The sequence below is a fragment of the Ovis aries genome, chromosome 18 (assembly GCF_016772045.2).
Source record: "Ovis aries strain OAR_USU_Benz2616 breed Rambouillet chromosome 18, ARS-UI_Ramb_v3.0, whole genome shotgun sequence".
In the NCBI taxonomy this organism is placed as follows: domain Eukaryota; kingdom Metazoa; phylum Chordata; class Mammalia; order Artiodactyla; family Bovidae; genus Ovis; species Ovis aries.
Genome location: NC_056071.1, coordinates 13538532 through 13564299, shown reverse-complemented (window position 1 = coordinate 13564299; position 25768 = coordinate 13538532). Strand labels below are relative to the sequence as shown.

The 25768-nt window shown below is 41.3% G+C and overlaps 1 protein-coding gene and 1 pseudogene across 21 annotated transcripts in view; one reads left to right on the top strand and one right to left on the bottom strand.

Moving 5' to 3' along the window:
• The first annotated feature begins 504 nt into the window (after positions 1–504).
• The window catches only part of CHD2 (chromodomain helicase DNA binding protein 2), a 111709-nt gene continuing 86445 nt past the window's right edge, over positions 505–25768 (top strand). For 7 of the 21 annotated variants that reach the window (XR_006056797.2, XM_042235055.2, XM_042235056.2 and 4 more), the window contains exons 1-5: positions 505–1005; positions 1347–5147; positions 19179–19410; positions 23207–23293; positions 24945–25006. Coding sequence is in view for 20 of the 21 variants with exons in the window: in XM_042235055.2 (XP_042090989.1) it covers positions 5047–5147; positions 19179–19410; positions 23207–23293; positions 24945–25006 (482 nt within the window). In the remaining variant the exon portion in view is untranslated. Of the gene's footprint in view, positions 1006–1346; positions 5148–6807; positions 7106–8987; positions 10331–19178; positions 19411–20123; positions 22131–23206; positions 23294–24944; positions 25007–25768 lie in introns of those variants that run through there. The other 14 variants (XM_060401572.1, XM_060401566.1, XM_060401567.1 and 11 more) reach the window with 8 other exon arrangements.
• LOC132658107 (adenosine 5'-monophosphoramidase HINT1-like) lies at positions 15601–18793 on the bottom strand (annotated as a pseudogene).

Sequence of the window (25768 nt, the reverse complement as noted above, 5' to 3'; positions counted from 1 at the left end):
TATCCTGAGATAATTTTTAGGCTTCATAAGGAAGGCAAAACTTGAATTTTAATTTATGAAATTGAGGTTTGGCTTTTATTTAGAAACCATTTTACCATGGTGGGGGTAGTTTTTAAAAAGATTAGTACTTAAGCTGAGCTTTATATTCTCCTAAGAATTATCCCTTTTTCAAAATGGCTTGATAAAACACCACTTCCTGTCCAGAGAGGAAGTTATTTTAGCTCAAGGACTGAAATATTTAGCAGATCTTTAGACAAAAGGAACAAATTACATTTCTCTCTGGCTTAAAAAGGGTGTTTGAGCCAGAGGGGGTTAAGAAACCCTCCCCCCTCCGCCTGATGGGGTGGTCTGGAGGGGCAGGGAGGGGTGGGGGTAGGGGTCCTTAGGCTCCCTGGGATGGAGGATCTTTTTTTTTTTTTTTTGGTGGAGATGAAGGGGTGGGTCTATGGTACATCACCTGAGTTGTGGGGTAAATGTAGAGAGTGTCAATCAAAGGCAGAGCTCAGAGCTGGGAAGGAGGCTCTAGATGGCGGCTGTGCCTTAGAGAGAGCGCGCTCAGCTCCCTGCCTTCGCCTCACTTTACGCAACTTTCCCTAACTTTCGGGCAGCCTCAGGGGGCCCCCGCAGCCCCCTGCCTCTCCTAGTGACTTACTGGGGTCGATTCGAACCTTTTTTAGGGAGAAAAGCAGCTTTTGGGAGCTTTCTTTTCGTGCCTTGTTGGAAAGAAGCAGCCGTACTGAGAGCCCAGGTCGTTGTTTTTTCCAGCTTAGAAGCCATGGCGCACCTCCATTTTTGTGCGCTCTCCTAATGAGGTTTTTTTTCTTCCGGACCCGTTTCAGGATTAATTGTTGCTTTATTTTTTTGAACAGTTAACATATTTGAGGATTATATTATTTATTTTTTGCTTTTTAACGGAGAATTTCGTTTTTATTTTTAATTATTTGGGATCTGATATTTTTCTACTACTAGATAGGACTCTTGCTTTGGACCTACTACATGGATCAGGTAAGTTCACGATCATTAGTGGTAATTTAAAAGATTCACATGTTTAAGTTTGCTCTATTTTCTGTAAATATGTGAAATTCCTGGATGACGCAATAAGATACAGAGATTGTTATTTGTATCCAGTGTGTTACTTTGAGAAACTTTCCTTATTGATAGTGATGATTCCCTCTGTTCGGTTTATCATGTTTTTTCTTTTTTAAAGGAAAAAATAGAAATACTTTGTTTTTTGGTGCTTACCGCCGTTGTGTTATAACAATATCGTTACATAGTCAGGACTTTGTTCCTGATAATAAAGCCATCGATAGAAGCTGGGACCTTACCTTTCTTTCAACTTTTGACAGTAAATACCTGGGCACAGGACTTCAAAGCAAACACAGATTCCCCCTCCCCCTTAATATTTAAGACTTAAAAGATGATGAGAAATAAGGACAAAAGCCAAGAGGAGGACAGTTCGCTACACAGCAATGCATCGAGGTATGAGCTATCAACTTTCTTCCTTTTTTCTTTTTTTTGGGGAAACCTCAGCTTACATTGTTTACCTTGACAGACAAGGATAGCTGTCTGTTTTATTTTAAGTATTTTACTAATTTGAGTTCGTTTTTTAAAGCGTGACCTTGAGATTGCTAATATGCCACACCCTAATTTTTTGGTAGCAATTTATGAAAGTTAAGTTGTGACTTAAGGCCTCTTACAGCAGTCAAAAGGTAAGGTACCTTTATTCAAGGGGGCCTTTCCTGCAAACCACAGGTTTTTTGACAGTAAATTTCAGTTTTTAGGTTTTCGTGCTGTGGGAAAATGACCTTGTCGGTTTAGCCATTGCTGCATTGCACCATTTTACATACAAGGCAAATTTTTTCTTTGAAGAATCTAGGATACCCAAACTAGTAACTGAAGGCCATAGAGGAGCCTTGTGGTAGTAAATTATAGTAAATAGACATTTGAGAAAGTTATATGAATGAAAAAATGTACATTTTAAAATGAAATTGCAAAAAGGACCCTTTGACTGATGCCTCTCAGTTTATATTTTTATTTGACTCTGTGTTTCTTTTGATACTGTTGACATTTTAGGAAATTTTGATAAGATTTAATCAAAACCTTTACTCTCGATGGTTACAGTTCCTGCATTTATGAAATCAAACCTGTGATCACAGAAATCTTGGAGCACGATTAATATGCTTCTGTTTTGTGTGTGTTACTGTGATTCTAATTGTTTATTTTATATTTAAAATACTTTAAGGTTTGCATTTGTATGCTTATATTTAGACAATTTTCTCTGGTTGGTAGATGTAGTATTTTATCCTCGAATTTTAGTTGTAGCTGCTTTAAATTTATTGATTTATTTCTACAGAGTCGTCTGGAATGCTTTATCTTCTGAAGCTTACAAATGTTACTGTTTGTTCAAATCATGATTTGTTTCACATTTGTTGGAGTTCACCATATTAGTGACTAAGTAATAAAGCCTCTAAGATATTTTGTTGTACGAAAATCTTCTAAGATGTTTTGTTGTATCATCTGTATATTAATTTTCTAAAATATGTATGAATACATTTCTTGATGTGTGTTCTATGAACTGTCACATTACAGATTTTAAATTAATGCATTTAACAAGAATCTGATTGGTTTATATGAATTTTTTCCCTCCCCAGTTTGCTTTTACTTTTATAATTTTTTATAAACAATATATATTACTAGGTGAGTGATTTGAAAGTTTTGAACATGGTTTATTTCTAATGTTGAATTCTTATTTGTGTTATAAGACTTAAAATATTTTCACCCTTGCTTTGAAAAATACCTTTCCAAATTCTTTTGCAAATTGAATTGTCACACAGTTTGGATTGCTGTCTTTGAAATTGAATTACCCGTGTAATTATCTAGGCAAGATTTAGGACAGAAAACTACTGATTCTAAACTGATTTTTCTGAAAAGTGATGGTGACTTGAAGACATAGGAATCCCCAGGAATCTTTGACAAATTATTAAAGATTCAATACCTAAAATTGGTACTCCCTTGAGTGTATGATTTGCATATCTCACATGGGTTTTGGCTTTCTCATGCAAGGTTTGTGGTTAACGTCATTGATCAGACTCTGCTTTCTAATTTAAAAAAATTAAGTGGTTTAGTTATTCTTTGAATAATTTACTCTGACCTGGAAAATGACATGCAGGTTGCCATGTATTTTTCTTCTGGTTATGGGGTTGCAGCTTAACTAGTAGCATGCACTGTACTTTTGAATGTTTTGTCAAGTATATTTTAATTCATACACCTGATGAGTGTCAAATATTTGAGACACCTTGAAAAGAAGATGGAGTTTTAAATTACTGCTCCCCCTAAATTGCATACTAATACATGTACATAATTATGACATCACTTCCTTTAAAAACTGTAAAGCCAAGAGAATGTTAGTGATGTTTTATTGTAGTAAATTGTTATTTTTAAGTGAGCTAAAACTGACTTACCATAGCTAGTACTTGGTTCCTTAATGCTTCAGAATTTCTCCATAAGGACCTAGTTTCAATGGCACAAAGTCTAGTGTTTGGGGAATATTAGAAAAATCACTTTTGCAGCCTGAGCCATCAGAGGAAGGGAGGAGTTTGCAGGTCAAGTAAACTTTTTGGTCTGTGAAATTACTTTAGGACCTGGGAGAATTGAATGTGATCTGGTATTTTCCTGTTTTTGGAAATAATAGCAATACTTAATAGTCATTATGTAAGTTTGTTACTCTTTTGAAGTTAATGCTTAAGTATAATGTTACACTCTATATCATGGTTTTTGAAGGTTAAAAGTTCACTTTCAAAAATGTTTTGATTTGGTATCTAAGTTTTAAGTATTTGGAACAAAGTTTTAGGGATGAACAGAGAAATGAGGATCACACACTTCGTTCGCAGTGGGGGTGACTTCAGTAATACCAAATAATGGGAAGGGAAGGGAAAGTGAGTGCAAGTGTGCACAAAGAGCTCTGTGTTCTAGGACGCTGCGTTTTGATTTTATCATAAAAGTTTATTAAAATTTATCTCCAAACCCTCTGCCTTTGAACCAGATTTACTTTGATAAGCTGAGCTGCGGGCAAAATCTGCTTTTTAAATCAGCCTTTTAGTTGTTACTCTTAAAAGGCTGGTGATGGTTAGAAATTGGCATAATGCAGTTGCTTGTGAACTGAAACAGGGAGTTTTTTAAGTGGCAGCCATTTTATGATGATGATAATTCTTAAGAGTCGGGATTTTTTTGAGAAGACTGAAACTAAAGCAAATTGAAACCCGAATTACCAAAACATCTGCCCTTCTCCCCCCTTTTCGTTTTTTGGTACTGAAATAAAGGGCAGCTTGGTAGTTAGCGCAGGCAGCAGCTCTGAGTCCCTGGCATCTTGGTGCAGGTCCAGCTCAGTCACAAAATGGCTGTTCCTTTGTGCCGCAGCGCTGACAGACATACTGCATTGCACTGTGTACTCGCCAAACAGCAGGAAGTTGCCGTGCGGAGTTCAAAGGCCGGCCGGCGCCGGCGCCGACTGCTGATTGGCTGTGCGCGCGCCTGGCAACAGCGGGTCAACAGCGGCGGCCTTCGGGCAGGCTCCGCCCCGTGACGTCAGGTCCCTCGCCACAGGGAGGAGCGTACGCAATGACGTTAGGTTGCGTGCGCAGCCTGGGTCGTTCTTTTTCGCGGAACCAGCCGCCAGCTGAGGGGCACGGGGGGTGGGGAGGGGCAGGGACGCTGGCTGGGACTTTCCGGTGGGCGGCCTTTCCCGGCGACGTCCTCCGCCCTGTCCGTGGCTGTCTCCACCCTGCGGCGTGTGTTCTTTGCCCAACCCTAGGAATGGTTTTCCTGATTTAGAAGCGGCTTCTGCTTTTGTAGAAAGTGAAGGGCCTGCGTGTTTCACAATTTTCGTTTTCCTTTCTCATATCCTGGAGGGTTTTTTCCCCTCTTTTTTTGGTGTATGTTTCTTGTGAAATTAGTGAGTTTGTAACCATTGACCAAAAGCGTTTCACTGTTGAGATATTTTTATTTTAATGGAAAGTTGTTAATGGTGTTACAGCTGCTGTTTAACACATGGCTCATAAACAAAGGGAAGATTATTTGAACTTGTCCCCGTGCATTTTTACTTGGTACCAAACATTTTCTCAATTGACATTTGATGGAGAAAAACTCAGGTCAGTATGTGCAAAGTGATTTATTGTTAAGGGATAATTAGGAAATTGTAAAACTATTAGTCTACTAATATTAGGTTAAGAAACGAATATATCAATAGCCATTCATTACTATAAACAAATGTTAGGAGACAAGTCTTTGTAAGTGTTGGAGCACTTGCTAAAGAATAGTGACTCCCGGAGCATGTGCAATAGTGGAATTCCTTGGTAAAATCTTCTGGAAATTTTACCAGTCCTGGTAAACTTCTTAAAATATTACAATGATGCTCATGGTCTGCCTTGTTAGCAACCCTTGCAAGGATTTCTGGTTAAAAAAATAATCATAGCTTACCAACCATGACTATAGTTTGGTCACAAGTAATGAATTTAAGCACAGAGGAAAGACAGTATTGGTCTGTAGTCAGTACTGTAATCGTACCCCGGTGTATAGTTTTTTCCCCAAGCTTTTGGGTGTGTTTTAACAGTAAGTGGAATATCAGATTGTTGGCAATAGTTAAGATTTTTTTTTATAGAATAAAATATGATTTCCACAGAGGTGGAACTCCTGAGTGCAGGTAGAAATGTTTATCTGGGCATATCGTGAATTTCTTCTGAATCAAGTTTGTAGAGTAAAATTTACTACATTATTAGTTGGTTTTGTAGGTTCGCATAGTCTTGGTTCTTCAGGAGGAATTGTTGAAACTTTCAGGTGAAATTGAGTTTTCAGTTTGTTTTATAAACTTGTTCATCAAATATTCTGTAAATGATACTTCAGTTATATGCTCAAATATATATGATGAAAATTTTAACAGCCTTAGGGACAAGTACTTAGAATTTGAAGATCATTAACATAACTGAACTGAACTGACTGAACATATTAGCAACTTAAGGTGAATATAAGGCAAGAAGAAAGGTTTGTTCTTCCTATATTTTGTGATTGAATTCTGGTTACATTAAAATTTTGTTTGCTAAATGTCCTAAATTAAAAGAGAAGTAACACTGCAGTTGTGTTCTAGGATGTAAACTGCTCTGTAGTAGATATCATAGACATTACTGTGTGAATTAAAATGAATATTATGATATATCCTTAATCTCTGAACTGTGTGCATGCTACTTGGAGCCGATTAACTTACTGAAGAAGCGGAGTATTAGGTCTCTTCATTGCGCTTTCTATGGATTTTCCTCCTGTGTGCAGAATGTCATGAAATGGCAAGAAAAGTGCTGGTTAATCTTTTTTTTCTTTCTTTTAGATTCTTGTCTTGAAAACCTGCAGTTTCCATTTGATATTTGGCTTTTTGGAGTGTAACATCTTTAATAAAGGTTAAGCAATTGCAGGAAGGTGGGCAAACTATTTCATGAGGAACTTTAGTTATAAAAATTTTTAGCAAGTTTTTTGAGAGGTGAATCTGGAAGTTCAGTTGTATTTTACTCGACAGTATGTGAAACTCACAGATTTCATAATTGGTTGGGTTACTTACCTCCTTCCATATGCAGTTAAACCCCTGACAATTGTGAGACGCACCTCCTAAAACCACCTGTTTCTAGACTCCTGTCCTTTCACACATAAAATGTAGCATAGCCGGCTTGTTCCTGACGTAAATATTAAGTGACTCCTCTGTGTGACATCTGGTCATTTTATTCTGGATCAGAGCATCAATTTTTTAAGGGTTTTTTTTTGGGGGGGGGGGGAGTCTTAAAACTTGGTTGGATTTCTTGAAGAGGTTTCCTTTAGGGAAGAAACAGTGTTTTGTTTTTTAATCACTCGAGAGTAATTTTGTACACAATTAAAAACAACTGTGTTGCTTTACTTATGCTGGTGTTTGTTACTATAGCTGACTACTTCCCTCCTGCATTTCAGCCTGACTGCACATTGAATTCGAGTTCATACCTCACCAAAACTGCCTGTTACTACCTCTTTGGAACTTGAGTGTTATTAGTATAAAGCCGAAACAACAAAAGTTGACACAGTTCAGTAAATGCCAGTGAGTGTCCTCTGTTATCAGTGATTTAGCAGTATTGGAGCAGGTATTTTATATTTGTTTTATAACTGGAGGTTTATACGTTTTAACTAGCTTCATTTAACTCCCTGTCCCCCGCCCCCCGACTCCTCACTCCCCTCCCCCTGAACCATTCCCAAACCCTGCCTCTGGCTCTCAAATCTCATCTCTATTTCTATCATTTACTTTATTTTTGAAATATAATTGACGTACAGCATTATGTTAAGATGCTTGGCTAAGGTCACCTTTTTTGTTATTTTAGTGATAACTTTGGAGAGACCCCACAGTTTAGGGGGGGTCTCCTCTTTATGAGGAGAATGTTGCAGAAGAGTGATGAGGCATCGCTGTAATGATAGTTGTGGTTTTATACCTATGTCAGTTCTGATGAGTCACTTTGTGATTTGTGGCGTCTTTAGCAGTCCTCCTCCGCCTGGCCTGGTGAGGGCTGGGTGCAGTGATGGCAGTAACTCAGCATTGAGGGTCTCCAGGGGGTGCTAGTGGTGAAGAGCCCGCCTGCCATGCAGGAGACAGGCGCAGGCTCCATCCCTGGGTGGGGAGGAGCCCCTGGAGGAGGGCATGGCAGCCCGCTCCAGTATGCTTGCCTGGAGAGTCCTCTGGACAGAGGGGCCTGGGGGCTACAGTCCATAGGGCCACAAAGAGTCAGACACGACAGAGCACACAGACATGGTGCAGCCTTTACTTTAGTACAGACAACTCTTCTCAGTTTAGGCCAGTGAAGTACATTGCTGGAATTTTCCGATTTTTAAAGTGTGGATACGGGACCTCCCTGGCGGTTCCAGTTCGGCTGCTGGGGATGTGAGTTCAGCTTCTGTCAAGGAACTAAGATCCCACATGCCTTGCAGTGCAGCAAAAAAATAAAAAATAAAAAAAAAAAAGTGGATAATGACAGTCTTCATTGGGTTACAAAGATTAAATTATGTAATGCTTATAAAGTGCTTAGCAGAGACACTGTTAGGTTGAAAGTACTCAATAACTGCAAGCTGCTAGTAACACTATTCTCATGTTTCATCTTTCCTTTTCAGTACTTTCTAAGTTCCTCTTTAAGAGCCAGGTTGCCCCTGAGGCTGGTGGCCAGGCCTCCCACAGGCGTCAGTTTAGGCCAGTTAGAGAGGTTAAGATGATTTTAGAAGACAAGATTTCTCTTAGTTAGTTGAAACTTTGGGTGTATTTTGTAGTTAATCCTGAGTTTTTTTTTTTTTTCTTTTTCCTGAGAAACCCAGCCTTCTGAAGGGAGCATGTGAGCCTCTCTGGACTAGACCAGCTCGTGTTGAGTCATAGTCCTCTTGGCAGTCACTCTGAGTAGAAGCCTTGTCTCCTCCTCCCTGGGCTGGTGTTCATTGCCCTGGTCTCCCCTCTGCCTTGTCTCCATCTCAGGCTCTGCCAGAGGGAATGATTCATACCAAGGTGCAGTGCTGTTTGGATATAAATGCCACTGCTATAATATTTACAACAAATACCGAATTGGCTGTAGGTTGCTTTTACTCGTCCGTCTTCCCCGTAGTGGCGTTTATTTAACTTACTGTAATGTGCAGTGTCCAGTTTATTCTGTTACACCTGTAGTCTCATGATTTGCGTTTCGCGTTTCCACTGCTTCCTTCATTTCCTTTACTTTTGGTTTATGACTTTGTTGAGTTCTGTTTTGTTTGTTTGTTTGTTTGTTTCTACATCGGACCTTGGAGAGCTTCTAAAAATACCGATGTCCAGCCCAGCCCTTGTGATTCGGTTTTAAAAGCTTTCCATGTGTTTCAGATTTGCCTGTGTTTCCATACATTGACGTGTTTCCCCATGTGTTTCAAATCTTCCGATGGAGCACTTGTTATATTCTTTTATAACCCTTCATCTCTCCATTGCCTGTCCTGGTTTCTCAGTTCCCTTTTTAGGGCAACTGGCAGTTGGTCTGGAAACAGTGGGGGATGGGGAGCTAATAAGGAGGTGTGGTGTATGGAAGAGGGAAAGTTTCAACGGCATGTCAGATCCTGCTGTAGCATACCTTTAAACTGTTTATAGTGTTGGGTTTTTTTCCCTTGTCCCCAGTTGCTTTAAACTCTAGCTCTGTCTCTTCCTTACTGTGATTGTCTTCTTAAACCCTCGTGTTCAGTTGCTCAGTTACGTCCTATCCTTGCAGCCCCATGGACTGCAGCACGCTAGGCTTCCCGGAGCTTGCCCATCGAGTCGGTGATGCCATCCAGCCGTCTCATCCTCTGTCGTCCTCTTCCCCTGCTATCAGTGTTTCTCAGCATCAGGGTCTTTTCCACTGAGTTGGCTCTTTGTATCAGATGGCCATAGTGTTGGAGCTTCAGCATCAGTCCTTTCAATGAATATGCAGGGTTGATTTCCTTTAGGATTGACTAGTTTGATCTCCTTGCAGCCCAAGGGACTCTCGAGACCCTTTTAGAGACCTCTAAAAGTTTGGATTCCATAATTGACTTTGAATGCAGTTACATTCCATTCAGAATTCCTTCCCTCCGCCAGCTGAGGAAAGGTAGCTTAGGGCTGGAGCAGTTGCCCTGGGTTGTCCTGTGAAGCAGTTATTTACGGTGATATTTGTCACCCATTGGTGGGTTGTGAATTGTAACCAGCATTAAAAATGGAATGAGAAAGTAGGATATAAAAATAAACCTCAAGGTATTGCATATATGAGTTATTTCTCCGTCCAGCCATGGCTGGTAATCTTTCATTCTGGATTTTTATCTTGAAGGAAAATAACATGTGGTGAACATTTTATAAGAAAAGACCGGAGTCGATTTACATTGAGGAGTTTCGAATGTGTATTTTGTTTAGCGTGAAGGTTCGTGTAGCAGGTTTGCCAGTGACCTCCTTCCGCTAGCTTTCCCAGGTCTGCCGTCCCCAGAGCTTGCCTTTGAACTTCTGTGGGTGGTCCTGCATCCTGCTGAGCTTTTTTATACTAAACATGTCATCCCTTTCCTTCAGTTGGGTTGTATACTTAGCTAGAGGGTTTGTAGTTACTTCTCAGATTCGTTTTTGCTGGCTCTGCTTACAGTGTTACACTTAGGTTAAATATCAAACCAATAGATCTGATTGTTGCGAGGCGCTTCATTGACTTGTGTTGATTTACTCTGGAGAGGTCCAGTGATTGCTAACGATAGTGGCTGCCGTGAGCCTGCCGCTTGCTCTAAATGCTGGGTATGTGCTCATTTGAGCCGTCCGTCCTCCCATTCTGTCTGTGAGGTAGGTAAGATCGCCACTCCTCTGTTGTAGATGAGAAAACTGAGGCACAGGGGCGAGGAAAGGGTACACTTGGCTTCAGGTGCTGGCAGTTTGGCTCCAGGATGAATTATTGTAGATGGGTAAGCGGAAAGCCTGTAGGTGATTGAAAACGTAGAATAATTCTGTGTTCTGCTTACCTTAAACTTATTAAGAAACCAAAAGGTGAAAATCACCTTTTGATGACTGATGGTGTGACTGATGAAGAGACACATTGCTTTTCAAAAAGCCGTAAGGCCATACTTTTACGTGAAAGGAGTCGAGTTAAATTGTATCGTGATTGCCCTGGGGGTTAGTGGTGGGTGGGGAGAGGGAGCCCTGCTCTGGAACCTTGCCCTTGTCTGGGTTGACCTTCTCCAGCCACACGTGCTGCAGCCCACGGGGTCGCAAAGAGTTGGACACGACTGAGCGACTTCACTTGCATGCATTGGAGAAGGAAATGGCAACCCACTCCAGTGTTCTTGCCTGGAGAATCCCAGGGACAGAGGAGCCTGGTGGGTCGCAAAGAGTTGGACACGACTGAAGCGACTTAGCGGCAGCAGCAGCCCCACGTGCACTTTGAATTTGGCCAGTTTGTAGACATAGAGCTTCTCATTTTTGTCTTTTGCTGTTGATAAGCTTAAGTTCCCACTGTAGGCTTTGCATCAGAATCACTTGTGAATTCAAAACACCAAGGCTCATACCTGATTGGATTTTGGGAGGGCAGGGAGGGAAAAGGAGAGAGGGGAGGGGAGGGGAGGGGATGAAAGGGAGGGGAGGGAGGGGTCAGCTAATCAGAATTGTGCTCCAGGTGTGGCCTTGGGAAGGCCAGGGGTGAAACAGCTGTTCTGTGCTAGAGAAGTAGTTCCTGATGGTGGGTGTCAAAAGTCCACCCCAGTGTACATTGTTCGACCTCCGCATGGAGGCAGCATATGGCTGGTAAGTGGTCCTTTAGAGGGAAGTGGGTGGTGGGTCAACTTCTTGCAGTGCTCCTTTACTCTTGCCTGATTAAAAGGTCTGTTCCCTCTGAATTTAGCTTTATATAGGCATTTAAGTCCCCAAATCTACTTGATAAGAATCACCTGCATTGCTTGTTAAACATTCCCAGGCGTCTTGCCTGGAAGTTGTACCTCAGTCGTTCAGGGTTGTATGTGTGTTCAGTCACTTCAGTCTTGTCTGACTCTTTGTGACCCTGTGGACTCCCGGCCAGGCTTCCCTGTCCATGGCATTCTCCAGGCAAGAATACTGGAGTGAGTTGCCATGCCCTCCTCCAGGGGATCTTCCCCACCCAGGGATCGAACCCGTGTCTCTCTGTCTTCTGCATTGGCAGGCGGGTTCTCTACCACTAGCACCATCTGGGATGGTGCCCAGGAATCTGTGTTGACAACAGGCTCCCTTGATTTCTGCACGCAGGCAGGTTTGGGAAATAGGGGCTAATGGGACAGGATTTGGGGTCTGTTCTGTTTCTTTTTAGCTATTGAATTGACAGGACGCTCTGAGCTTGTTTCTTTGATAGAAGTTAGAATTAAATAATGCTTCAATAAGCTAGTTTTGAAATTAAGGACACCACCTCCCTGCACCCCTGCAAAACTTTGGCAGTGTCTGGAGGTGTTTTTGGTTGGGGTTGGACTGCGGTTGGCATCTAGTGGGTCGCAGCCAGGGATCCCGCTAAACATCCTACCATACATGAGATTGTCTTCTCCACCCCTCCCCAGTAGGGTTGTTTGGCCCAGAACAGTGATGGCGAGTGTGAGAAACCGGTCTAAAACAGTAAAGTTTTTGCCTCAAAAACTGTTGGCTGCTCTTACGAAAGTTGGGAGCCCTCACCTTTTCTGTGGACTAGTTCAGTGGCCTCACTTCCTGTGACAGTGTGGGCGTAAGTTAGCACGTTTACTACTGAGCTTAGCAGCCAGGACATTTAAATCTCCATTGAACTCTGGAGTTACTGTCTTATAAAAGTCTAAAACACAATTGCCTGAAAGTTATTAATAAGGAAAGAAGAGACTCCAAGGGCTGAAAGGAGCTCCTGGTCAAACAAGCTCGCCCAGCCTCAGGGTTTAAGTAGGGGTAAATACATCAGTTGATAGGGTGGGTTATGCCTTTGTTCAGTCACTAAGTCATGTCTGACTCTCTGCGACCCTGTGGACTACATAGCCCGCCAGGCTCCTGTGTCCATGGCATTTCCCAGGCAAGAATGCTGGAGTGGGTTGCCATTTCCTTCTCCAGGGATCTTGCTGACCCAGGGAATGAACCCTCGTCTCAGAGTTGGCAGGCGGAGCCACCAGAGAAACCCGTGGTGGTTTATAGGGCTAGTTTTACTTGCAACTGCCTTTCACTGCATGAAGGGTTGGTCTTCCGTGTTACCTGGGTAGAAAGCTTGCCTTTTGTGTCGTCCTTAGGGGATTATCAGATCTGGATTGGGATAGGTGTTTGTGAAATGGGCATTCAGTTTGTGCCTTACCCGGGCTGCTTGTTATAGTTCACTTTTCCCTGGTGACTTGCTTGCCTGGGTCCCACGTGTTTCATGCTGCTTTGACCTGCTGAGGGCCGCGCCAGTGTTTCCTGGTTACTGGGCAGCAGAAGCAGCGTGATAGAGACGGAGATGCCTTCTGCCTGGCACCAGCGGATAGTCCTAGAAGCGCGGCCACGAAAGGCAGATCCCCCCACCCCGGACCCTTCATAATTTTGGAAGCAAGAGGTGGTTACTGATAGGACTTAACCTTTTATCTTCTGAAACTATACACGGTGTTTTGGTGTGCATTTTGTCTCATATGGGTATTGGGTTGGCTGAAAAGTTGATTTGGCTTTTCCCAAACCTGAACATACTTTTGAGCCAACCCAGTACCTTTTTCTGAAAAGAGAATCCTCGTGTTCCCAGTGTTATATTCTCAAAGAATTGCTGAATCTGAGGATGATCTGCGTCAGAATACTGATTAGTTCTGGAATGTTAGAAACACAGCTCTTTTTTTGAAAAGTTCAGGAAAGTTCAAAGAATGAAATTAAAGTTTTAAATAAGATAGATACAGTTAAAGTTCTGTTTACCCCTTTCCTCTTGTCACTCTCGTGAACTTGGCATATGAAAAACTTGGCATTTTAAAAATTATGATTCGTGCAATATATTTTGTGTTAAAAAATATAGCCTTGAAATTGTCATATTTTTATGGATGACACATCCTTAGTCTTAACTGCTGTAGTTAATTGCATAGTTATGATTGAGTGACTGAACTGATGACTTTCATATTTTATCTTTGCATTTTCACACATGAACATGTAAGTAAATTCCTTTTTTAAAATCTTGTGAGCAGATCTCTGAATATTTTTATACTTTTCCACCTCTTGCACACATTTGATGATTTGTTTAGGTTATATACCGACTGATCGAATCACATGATTCATACGCATATTTTTTAGCTCAACTGGATAACACAAAGTAGGTTTCCAAAGCTTCTGCTGATTACTCTTCCAGTAATCATATATGAGTACTATTTTCCCTACTTTCTCATCATCCTTTAACGTTACCAGACTTTCTGATTTCTGCAGAGCAGATCAGTGTAAATTTAATGTTGTAATTATACTTCCCAAGTTACTAATGAGGCCTAATTACCTTTTTTTAAAAATGTTTACTGGCTTCTGCAGTTTGTTTTTTTGTTTGCATGTTCATTTCCTTTGCCCAGTTTTTAATTGGAATTTTCTTTGCTATGTAATTCTTCCTATGTTGTTTGTATAAATCCTTTGTTGTGTGTACATTGAAATTTCTCAGTCTCTTGTCTTTGAACTTGACTTAAAATATAAGCTTATTCTTCAGAATCATGAGACTTGAACCAGAGGTGGAGGACGTCTTAAAGATACGATTCAACGTATTAGAGGAACTGTATCTTATTACGAATAAGAAACTTGTGACTTAATGATCCTTGCCTTTCTATCCTCTTTATGACACAAAGTAGTGATTGAGAAGGACTTGTCTTGCACCGCCCCTGAAGTGGTTCTGGCCTGGATCTCTTGCTGGGTGGTTTAATAATCTCTGACTGATTATAACAGGGGCAGCAATGCCACTTAGAAGTTAGTACTGTGGGTTTTATAATTCAGATTGTGGGGATGGGGTTGACATAGACACATACTTGGGCGAGAACTCTTCTGTAAAATGAGGGTACGGATTAGTGGAGAATGCTAACCTGTGACACAGAAGTGCGAACCTGGGTCCTGCGCATCACAGGCAGGTGCTTTACCCTCTGAGCCACCGGGGAAGCCCCCGTACGTGCTAGTGATTTTATTATCGGCAGTGCATAGTCTGGAAGTAAGCTTTATGGGATTCCAGTGTAGATTGCTTTGTGTTTTTACTAGATTTTGCTTTCACCACCACCAGCCAGAAAAACAAGCTCTGCCATCGGCCATTTTGTAAGTTTAGGGAGAGAAACAGCCCAGCAGGCGCCGGAGCGGCAGTTCTCGGGCCGGCCTGCAGGCTTGCTCTTTAGTCGAGTGTCGCTGTGCTGCCCTCTTGTGGTCGTTTGCCAAAGTGGTGATTAAAAAGGGAACAGCTTGCTTTCACAAGCTGTTGTAAAGACACATTTAATCTGTTTTTGCCAGCTTGAAAGGGATTTTGAAGAGTTATCAAATCTTTTTTAGCAGTGAGTGACAGGAAGTGTTAAGCTTTTTTAAAAAGTATTTTTCTATTGGAGTCCAACAATTCCCGATTTTGACTTAAGTCCCCTTTGTTTATTTATACATTCTGTTTCCATTGTTGTGATTGTTCAATCAAAAATTACAAAACTTGTCTGCAACTTAGGTTTTGTGTAATTTTTAGGTAAACTTATTTTTCATGAGAATTCTGTATGTATGGTGGATAATCATTCTCAAATTCATTTTTCATTGCCTTATAGCTAGCTGTTAATGCCATTGGAACTCAGGTAATTTTATTACTTTAATTTAGGTGAAAGCTTAGTTAAAGGACTACTTACCCTCTAACTTGATTTGTCCTTTTTTCTAGCCTTGGGGACTTTGCACATCTCTTACTCTAAACATCTCAGGCTACAGTTTAATATTGATAGTATTTTGTATTATCATTAGGCATTAATAGTGAATCTTCATAATATTTCAGGAAATTTCATGTCCTTTGAATTAATAATTAGGTCGTCAGTATCTTAAATGTGGAGATATTTGTCGTTTTTTCCTAAATATTCTTTTTCTAATTCAATATTTAAGAACTTGTCCTCCTAGGAGTAGTATGCAAATTAATTGAGGTATATCTTTATTAAGGCTTATTTTTAAAAACTCCTCCCCCCGAATATTATTTTATGTTGATTAAATCTGACTTGTTTCAGAAACGATTAAAAAAAAAAACCCTTGGTCTTACTCTCATTCATAACTCTAGTTCATTTTCTGTACGATTGGGGATTCTTACACCCCTTGCCTTGAATTTGACTCTCGGTTGAATTTATTATGAACAATTTGAAAGACTAAAAAGATTGAAATGTAGTGAACGGCTATGACTCAACCACTCAGCCTCAGTCCTAAAACCTGTCCATATCATTTTCTGATTACATCTGCCTCCCTTTACTCCCAGAAGTAAATACAGTTGAAAATTCCTGTTTTCTCTTGGGTTTGACTTTCAGAGTTAACTGTTTTTGAGGGCTTCCTGTGTAGCTCAACTGGTAAGGAATCTGCCTGCAATGCAGGAGACCCCTGTTTGATTCCTAGGTCAGGAAGTTCCCCTGGAGAAGGCGTAGGCTACCGAGTCCAGTATTCTTGGGGGTCCCTGGTGGCTCAGCTGGTAAAAAATGCACCTGCAGTTCGGGAGACCTGGTTTCAATCCCTGGGTTGGGAAGAACCCCTGGAGGAGGGCATGGTAACTCCTGGAGAATACATCTGCCTCCCTTAACCCCCAGAAGTAAATACGGTTGTAAATTTGATGTTTTCTCTTGGATTTGACTTTCAGAGTTAACTCTTTTTATTTTTAAATTGCACAAGTAAGTTACAAAATCCACAAGGTACTTCAAATAACCCACCCCATAGAGTAAACCAGTGTTAGCAGTTTGGTGATTAAAATGATTTTATGCACGTAGCTATGTACTGATAGAAACATGGATGTGTTTTTTTACCTGAAAGGCGTTGTATGCCTGCTCACATTTCCAGAGGTCACTTTCCTACACAAACACAAACGCAGATGCACATGAGGCGTATATTCAGAAACAAGTTTTTATAGTGAACGAGTTGAAAATCTAAATATTTTGCTCAGGAATACAGAGATATGGAAGTATATCAATGATATTTGTAGCTTATTCATTAAGAGAACAGTTTAAAAATAACCTAAATGTCCCTTTAATAAGGGAACGATTTAAACATGTTTTCATCCTATGAGGCCATTCAAAGAGAAGGAGGTATTCATGGACACAGGTATACGCTGATGTGGGAACTGGTATTGAATTGTCTCCATCACGTTGGCAGTGACATAGGTTGCCAGAGGGCGCAGGCCTGAGATTACCTAGGGTGGAGACCCAGGCCAGGAGGACCAGAGCTGGCACTTTCTAACTGGTTACTTGTTTCTTCTCGCTTGCTGAGCACCTTCTGAGTGGTCACAGGTGGAGAATAAGTGAGTTAAGATGTGTTAGTCACCTGGACTAGTTAACTTGACTGTGCCAAGGACCCAGGAGTCAGTCAGTGCAGTGAGGCCTTGTAGGTACTGAGTCACTGTTACAGGGTTCAGGGTGATCGGCTGAGTCTCTAGGACTTTGAACTCTTGTGGTGAAATAAACCTTGAGCTTTTTAGAGCCACCCTTGAGGTGGAATTTCTGCCTCACTGCCCCCTAGCACTCTCATCCTCCGCATGAGGGTGCTCACGTAAGGTGCTCAGCATCTGCTCCACTCTGGGACAGATGTGAAGTCGCTCTCCCCTTTTGCTCCCTTTCCCAAGGCAGACTCTGTCCTCCCTGTGTCCTCACTGCTTCCTCTTGTCGACTGAAGCCCCTCTGACTGTATTTTGCTTGCTGTGGGTCACACGGGATATTTGGGCAATGCCCCTTCCCTGTGTACTGTCCTGTTCATTCTGTGGACACGGCTGTCAAATGGTAGCACCTCGTTTCTGGTGTGGAAGGGAATGGTGGTAGATAAAAAGCCTTGCTCTTTTTAAAATCCCTTTCTGGTTTTCCCGCCATGTGCCTTTTGTCTTCTGGTTGCTAGACCTGAGGTCCTTTGTGTTGGCATTACTGTAGGTTCTGGGTTGCTGCTTGCTTCCTCCTCTGCTCTGCCTCTCCTAAATGAATAGATAGGTTCTAAGCAGAAGAGCTGGGGGAGCTGTCCACCTTTTTTTTTTTTTTCTTTTTTTCCCTGTAGAGTCCATCAGATTTAGGTCTCTTCTCTTTATAGTATCCTCATTCCTGCCGCCGTGCCCCTGGCTCTCTTTTTAGCATTGAAGAACATGCCTTCTGTTTTATTTTTTGGTGTGACTTCTGCTGTCATTTACCTGTTGCTGTTGTGCTTTCCTGAGGGGGGCTTGGAATGATGAAGTTGGGGCTGTGTGGGAGTCCAGTGGCAGTCTTTACTGGACTAGACTCTTTGTTTATCCTTTTCTTCTAAGTCTGCAGGTCTGGGACTCACCTGCAGGAAATTTCAGGGCAGGAGTTCTGATTTGGGGTTACTGTGTATATGTTTTTAATTTGTGACTGTTTTTGAGAGCCATTGATTGGATAATTGCAACGATTGCATTTTTACTGTTTGAGTGACTCTGCCTTGGTTTTGTTTTGTTCTGTGTTGGTTGCTTTCTTTTTTGTTTGTTCCTTTTGTTTTGATTTTGTCTTTGTCTTGAGGAGGGAGGGGCTGAATAATAAACAAATAAGTGGATTCAGACAGATGTACCTGGTTTCAAACCCTACCTGTGTCATCTTGGAGAATTATTTAACTACTTTTATTTTATTTTTCAGGCCATGCAACAAAGTCTTTTATTATGTATAGGTTTTAAAAATTATTTTTGCAATATCTCCATACACAGGCAAAAAAAAAAATTGTTTAGCATATTGGAACTTGCAAACCTGATCACTGCATAGAGAAGGCAAAATCATCCCTATAGCACACTTAACCAGGAGGCCAGTTCATCTGCTAACCTCCAAGAACAGGGAGATGAGCGTGACAGACTGGCCCATCTGAACCTCCACTCACCAGCATTCGATAGCCCTTCTTCAGGCCCAGATCAGTAGCACATTTCTTGCCAACAGCCATCAAATGCGCAAGAAGACTTCGACCATCATCTGCTGCTGAAGTCTGGGATATATGTTTCCTGGGTATCACCAGAAAATGTGTAGGTGCTGAGGGGAAATGTCATGGAAGGCAATACACTGGTCATCCTCATAAATGATTTTGGCTGGAATTTCCTTGCGAATGATCTTCCCGAAGATGGTGTCGCCTCCAGGCCGGGCGACCTGAGCCATGGCGATCTCATCTGCCATCTCTGCCTCCCTCCTGTGCGGCCGGCTGGGGAGAAGGTCGGGAGGCAGGGAGCTTAACTACTTTAAAGCTTCAGTTTTTCTTCGTCTGAATGAAGGACGAAATAATATCCCCCGTTTTATTTTACTTTTTCAAAGAGCTAATCTATATAAATTACGTGGCATATGGCATCATACGAGTAAGTCAGGAAATGGTAGCTGTCAGGTGTCAGGGATGTTGAGAATGGCACTAGTGACATTATTTGCAAATAATATAAAAGTATGTTTGAAAATTTTGAACTTGTATTCCCAAGTTCCTATCTACTGTCATATTAATGCTAGGATTTTTTTTTTTAACCGATTTATGTGGCAGTTCTTAAATTTTTTTAAAATCTTTTTTTTTTTTTTTTTTTTTAATTAAGTCATTCAGCATCTGAAGAAGCTTCGGGTTCAGACTCAGGCAGCCAGTCGGAGAGTGAGCAGGGCAGCGATCCAGGAAGTGGCCATGGCAGTGAGTCAAATAGTAGTTCTGAATCTTCGGAGAGTCAGTCGGAGTCCGAGAGTGAATCGGCAGGTTCCAAGTCCCAGCCAGTCCTTCCAGAAGCCAAAGAGAAACCAGCCTCTAAGAAGGAACGGATAGCTGATGTGAAGAAGGTATCGGCCTTGCTGAACAGTACAAGTGTGCCGCGAGCCTGGACCAGAGAGCAGACCTCTGCGTTCTTGTGGGAAGCTCCTTAGTGTGTCTTGATAATGAAAATTCATCTGCAGCTGCCTTTTCTAGTAATACTCTCTGGATCTAAATGGGGACTGCTTTCTGCTCTCCTAGTTAGACACAGGGCTAAGAGGAAAATATTAATAATTACATGAACCATCATCATCTAGGGCAGAGAGACATTTTTGTTGTTTTGATTTTTAGCATTAAAAAAAGATGGTTAAATATATATATATATATATATATATATTTAGCACAATAGTGAGTAATACCAGAGAAAATCATTCACAGATGATTGTAAAATACAGTTGTAGTTTGATGGATGATTCCAGTCCAAGAATAAGGGGTGTTTTATTAAAGAATAGAAGGAGAAGTACTCCTCACAGAAAAGAAATTATCTTTACCTAGGCAATGTAGATATTCTTCGCCTAACAGAAGAATTTTTCCAGCAGAGAATGCAAAAAGGTAAAAAGTGAGTTGCATAGAATTTTCTCACTGATGTCCACACATTGGGATGCATTCCTTTGGGGAAAAATAATGACTTGGTCTAGGTAGTCCTGAGATGCGGCTGATCTTGTGAAATTCTAATTCGAGAGAATTAAGTTTAGAATCACTAAAAATATTTAAAGATTGCTTTTAGAAATTTAAAAATGTCTTATGCAGAAAGCTTTATGAGAAATCAGTTTTTCTTCTAAGATACAAATCTGTGTCTGCACACAAGAGACTTTCCCAGGAGCACAAACGATTTTAAATTGTCTGCAAGTTCCATAGACTAGCTTCAGCAATCCTGAAATTTTAAAAAAAAAAAGTGGCTTTTAACTGTCGGCAGAATTGAGATTAACTGTTATTTCAGTTTTTCTGTTCCCAGTATAGTCATCGCTTACGGTTAAATGGCCCTGAAGGATTGGTGGGAGGTTGGGGAATGCTGGTAGTGTTGTAGTGTTAGGGACAGGGAAACGAAAACTGTCCTTACTAGCTAACTCATCACCAGAGAAGGGACTTTCAGACACTCGGGCTGTGCTGTGTTGCCTCTCAGTATGTGGAGGCCCTTCACAAGGGACATTTCAGGTGGTGGCATCTCAGAGAGGCCCTGTGTGTGGAAGGTGCCACTCAGGGTATCTTCTCTGAGTGTCATTCAGCTCAGAAATTTGCCTGCAGAAGGCCTGTTTGGCCATCTTTTTCAACTTTATTCTGTACAGTGACGAGTTCCTTACTTGCAGAGAGTAAAGCAAGCTATAGAAACCACCGCCTGCACAGGGTGTTTAAAACTTTACTAAAGTCATGTTGACTGGGATTCTGGGAATCAACTGGAAGGCCAAATATATGTGTGTGTGTATAATATACATATGTGTATGAGAGAGACAGGACTAAGATTGCATGTCACCATGGAAGTACAGGTTTAGGCAGAAATATTAAGGTGATCACTTTTAAGAAGTTAATAGATACTGGATGGATGTACTAGCCAGTTAGAATGATTAGGTCATGACTTTACAAAAAGAACGCTCTTTGTTTTCTGTTCACTCTTCTCTTTCAAATGGTAGCTTTTATTGGAGGGTTGAATTAGGTATCACTAGCCCTCAAAAGGGAGAAGGCACTGGCGACCCACTCCAGTACTCTTGCCTAGAAAATCCCATGGACTGCAGTCCATGAGGTAGCTAAGGGTCGGCCATGACTGAGCAACTTCACTTTCACTTTTCAGTTTCATGCACTGGAGAAGGAAATGGCAACCCACTCCAGTGTTCTTGCCTGGAGAATCCCAGGGACAGGGGAGCCTGGTGGGCTGCCATCTCTGGGGTCGCAGAGTTGGACAAGACTGAGCGACTTAGCAGCAGCAGCAGCACCCCTCAAAAGGACAGATGGGAACACGATGATTTTAGGATGTACACATGACAGTGTATGTTGTAATAAAGTCCCAACAGGTGAGCCTGAATGCCTAATATTTTAAAATGGTAGAACTAATTAATGTATTACCATTTAAAGAATTCACCCAGTTAATAACCACTAATTCCTGTGGAGCCACTTCATAGCTGTCAGGTTCAAGAAAGGGTGGATGTGGGTTGATTGGCAGGGCTGGAGCAAAGCTCTTGCTGCCTCCCTTTCTCTGCCCCATTGGTTCGAGTTGTGGACATTCGCTGCCTTTTTTGCCTTTATTTCCTGCCACTGGATTGTTACTAATTCTTGGTTGGATCTTTTGTCCTCTGACTCATACTATTCTAAGGTTAGGGATTCTTCCCTTTTGTAAACTGAGGACACTGAGCTACATGGTTATATGGCTTCTCGTTCTGAAATGCCTGTTCCTAGAACACCATGCTTGTTACCTTTGGAGGGGTTGTTTTTCTTTGGCTTTCCTGGGGTATATATTTTTTTAAGGTACTGTTGACTATGTCCTCCCTTGACTTTGTGACATATTGTGTTCCTGAATCGTCTTTCATCATTTTTTGTCTTTTTAGGGGTCCAGTTTCCACACATTTCATGATGAGCCACAGCCTGAGGCTTCTCTTGCCTCACTCCAAATATTTTCATGACATTAGCTGCCTCCCGTATTTCAGTGGCAAATCCAGCCTTCTGATCTTGGCTTTCAAGCATCTCTTCTAAATGTTTAACTCTGTTGTGCATCTTCACTTCAGTGTTCCACAGTCTTTTAAATTCATTTTGCCTACAGGTGATTGATTTCATTAAAAGTACACACGACATGGGCTTCCCTCATAGCTCAGTTGGTAAAGAACCCTCCTGCGATGCAGGAGACCGAGGTTTGATTCCTGGGTTGGGAAGATCCCCTGGAGAAGGGAAAGGCTACCCACTCCAGTGTTCTGGCCTGCAGAATCCCATGGACTGTGTATATAGTCCAGGGGGTCGCAAACAGTCGGACACGACCGAATGACTTTCACTTCACTTCACTCACACATAACATACTTATCAGCCGTTACCTGCGGGAAGAAGAGAGAGACTGGGGGTTAGACGAATCCGGGGAGAAAACGGGGGGGGGGGGCGGGGGGGGCCTTTTGTATTTTTCCTTTTGAGTTGTTAATTTGAGTTTTTTAAAGTGAAAGAAGGATTATTTGGGGAGATAAACACTCCATAGAAAGAGTGTAGGCCATCTTGGAAGGCAGGAGAGGCCACAATCAGATCTTAAAGGCAAAGGGTTAAATACTGTTAGTGAAATGGAGTGTGCTGGAGCAAGGGTGCCAGTGGGTCTCATTCTGAGAACTCAAGCTGAATGTTCGAAATACTGAATTTTGACTGTTTCTGGCATCTTGCACATCCTGAGGAATTTTTAAATATATACAAGTAAACTGACTCGTACTTAACAGAAAGTTGGTGGTGGGGCTCTTTTTATTTTATTTGAGTTTCTCAGATGAGTCTTAGGCAGTCAAAGCTGAAATTGAAAGCATTAGGGACTTAAAATTAATAAGTAAGTATTTTTTAGTGGAAACAGTTGTTCTCTTATGTCTCCATAGTATTCAACTGTAAGTTTATATTTTGACAATGGATAAGCAACATACTTTCTAGTTTAATAGCCATGTAGTGAGGAAGAGGCATTGTCACAACTTTAATGAGTTCTAGGGTAATATGCTTTATTCTTTTTAAAGATGGTCCTTTATTGTCTCATTAAACAAAACAACCCCTTTGATATTTAGTTATTGGAGTTCACTTAAATTGAAATATATGTTCCGATAATGTAAATAGTAAATGGGGGTCAAGAAAAAAAGATTCATATGTAGTCTGTTAATCTTACAGATGTGGGAAGAATATCCTGATGTTTATGGGGTTAGGCGGTCAAACCGAAGCAGACAAGAACCGTCACGATTTAATATTAAGGAGGAGGTAAGAAAAAACAATGTTTTAAGGGGATAAGATCACACTCCTTATCTTACCTCATCGTTTCTGACTCTGGTTTGTATTACCATGAACTTCAGGCGTGGGAGTTAAGTGACCAGAAAGCAAGTTTTTTAAACCTAGTACAGCTGGAAAAGCCACGTGTGGCTTTAAAAAAAAACGACCAGAAAGATCATGTCATAGTGTGTGCTTTAGTATTGTATAAAACTGCTTTAGTAGAGTGTTATATAAAACTGCCCTTGAATTTTTGTCTGTTTGTTTCTCATATAGTGCAGTTGATTATTGCAAGAAGTTTACTGTTTCAAGCGTCGAGTTTGTAAATTCTAGATTTTGTTAACTGGGTCACTAAGCAAAGGTGACAGTCAGTGGAAGTCGTTTCAGATTTACTGCTGAGCAAGGGAGAGTGCTTAAGTAATTATTTTATTTTACCTAAACTGTTAAAATTTGGTTTCCGAGTTCATTTTTAATGTGCAGTATAAAATGTTGAATGCCTGTTTACTTTCTGATCAAACTTTCTGAGATTGAAAAGGTTGATTTTAAAAATTAGTGTATATATTGAATTTTGTTGTCTCTATAGAATCAGACCTTCCCTCAGTTTGTGTGAAGCTTTTGGGGAAAATCTCTGTTTTAACTCTGTGTTAGGTTTATAGACTACATTCTGAAGATGTGTTCTCTGGTCTCAGTGAAATGTCCCCTCTGCATTCTTTGGAGGACTTTGCTGTTGTTAACTATGTAGCACCCCACTGATAACAGTTAAATATTAGTAGCCAAAGGTTAATGAGTTTGGGGCAGTAAGTAGCCTTTAAAAGTGTGGTTGGCCATAACACATGCACAGCATGTATGGTGTTTTACTTTGAGTGACCTCTGAGCTGGTTAACCTTAGTTAGCTTTCTTTTCCCATGTTTGTTACAACCAAGCACATGGTGCGTATACCTTTTCCCTTTTGTATATAAATTAACACGTTGTTGGTAGGTCACAGGACCAACAGAAATTGGAATATTTTGCCGGATTTGTTTACCATGTGGGGAAAAGACTTGTTCAGACGTCCGTGACTAATCGCTTGCTCTGCCACTGTCAGCAAGAGTACAGCTGGCTCGCGATTGAACAAGCGCTTCATTGAGTCTGAAATGAAGCAGGTTCGTAGTCACCGCCTGTAAAGGCACACTAGACGTTGTGTGGCGTTTTCGTGCCAGACCTTCTATATCAGGACCCAGTATGGTCGCCATTCGACATGGGTCTTTTAAAATGTGCGTTAGTTAAAATTAGGTGAAATGAAAAGTCCATTCCTAAGTGACAGCAGCCACATTTCAGGGGCTCAGCCACGTGTGGCTGCTGGCTGCTCAGTGGGCCACTGTAGATACGGGATGTTTCCTTCATCACAAACTTTTATTAGACTATGTTCTTTCAGAAGTCAGGCTGAAAGAAATACTTCTTGGCGTTACAGGTAACTCAACAGTAAGAGACAAATTAATTTTCAAAACGAAAGAGTAAACAGCACCAAACAGAGGCTTGGGTGTCTCTCTGTCTGAAAGCTCGTATTGAGTAATGTTGCATTGAGTACATTGTGGAACCGGGGCTTGTGTTGTCCTGAGAACTGTGAACTAAAGTCTCTGATCTTTTCCCCCCTCACACCCTGAAGGCAAGTAGCGGGTCTGAGAGTGGGAGCCCAAAGAGAAGAGGCCAGAGGCAGCTGAAAAAACAGTAAGTCTCCCCTGGGGTGGTCCTCGCCTGGGGCGCTGGCGCGTGCGGCTGTCTGTGGGCCTGCCTGCCTTGTGTCTGCAGTGTGCCCTGGGCCCAGCGCCCGCTTCTGTCTCTTGCTGTCTTGACTTCCTGTCTCTCTGAGTCTGCTGCAACAGCAGTGGCTTTTGAAGTTTTTAGTTTTTCAAATGTTAAACGTTGGGCTGCTTTTCAGGGCACACCACAGCTATTCCATCTGATTTGCCCTATCGGCCCCATTATTATTTTTTTTCTTAAAAATGTGCACAAATCCCAAACATAGAGGCATTTGGTGTTCTGTTGCAGTTAAGCAAGGAGAACATTTAGATGGGCTGTGTTTCCTGTTCGTTTGTGCTGGTGTGATAAAGTTAATACTGATTGGACACCATTTTAATAGGAAATACCTTATTGTGTCCGTGTGGTTTCACTGTTGGCAGTTCCTAAGCAAGAAACTTTTAATTCATAAGGTTAATGTGAAATTCCTTTATGATATGGATTATATATTTGTTGTTATAAAACTTTAAAATTCCACTTATGGTAAAAATTTTTTTGACTTATTTTTTTTGAGAAATAATTAAATCTTTATGGGGTGGAATGTATGAATCCCTTTGACAAACAGAATTCTACAGCCTGTCTTCTCAGAAAAATACTCAAAACTCTGCACGCAAATTCAGGGGTTTCTCATGGTAAGCGGTTGTCCTTGGCTGTTGCTGAGAGTCCCAGTTATACCTTCTCTGTTTTAAAGTA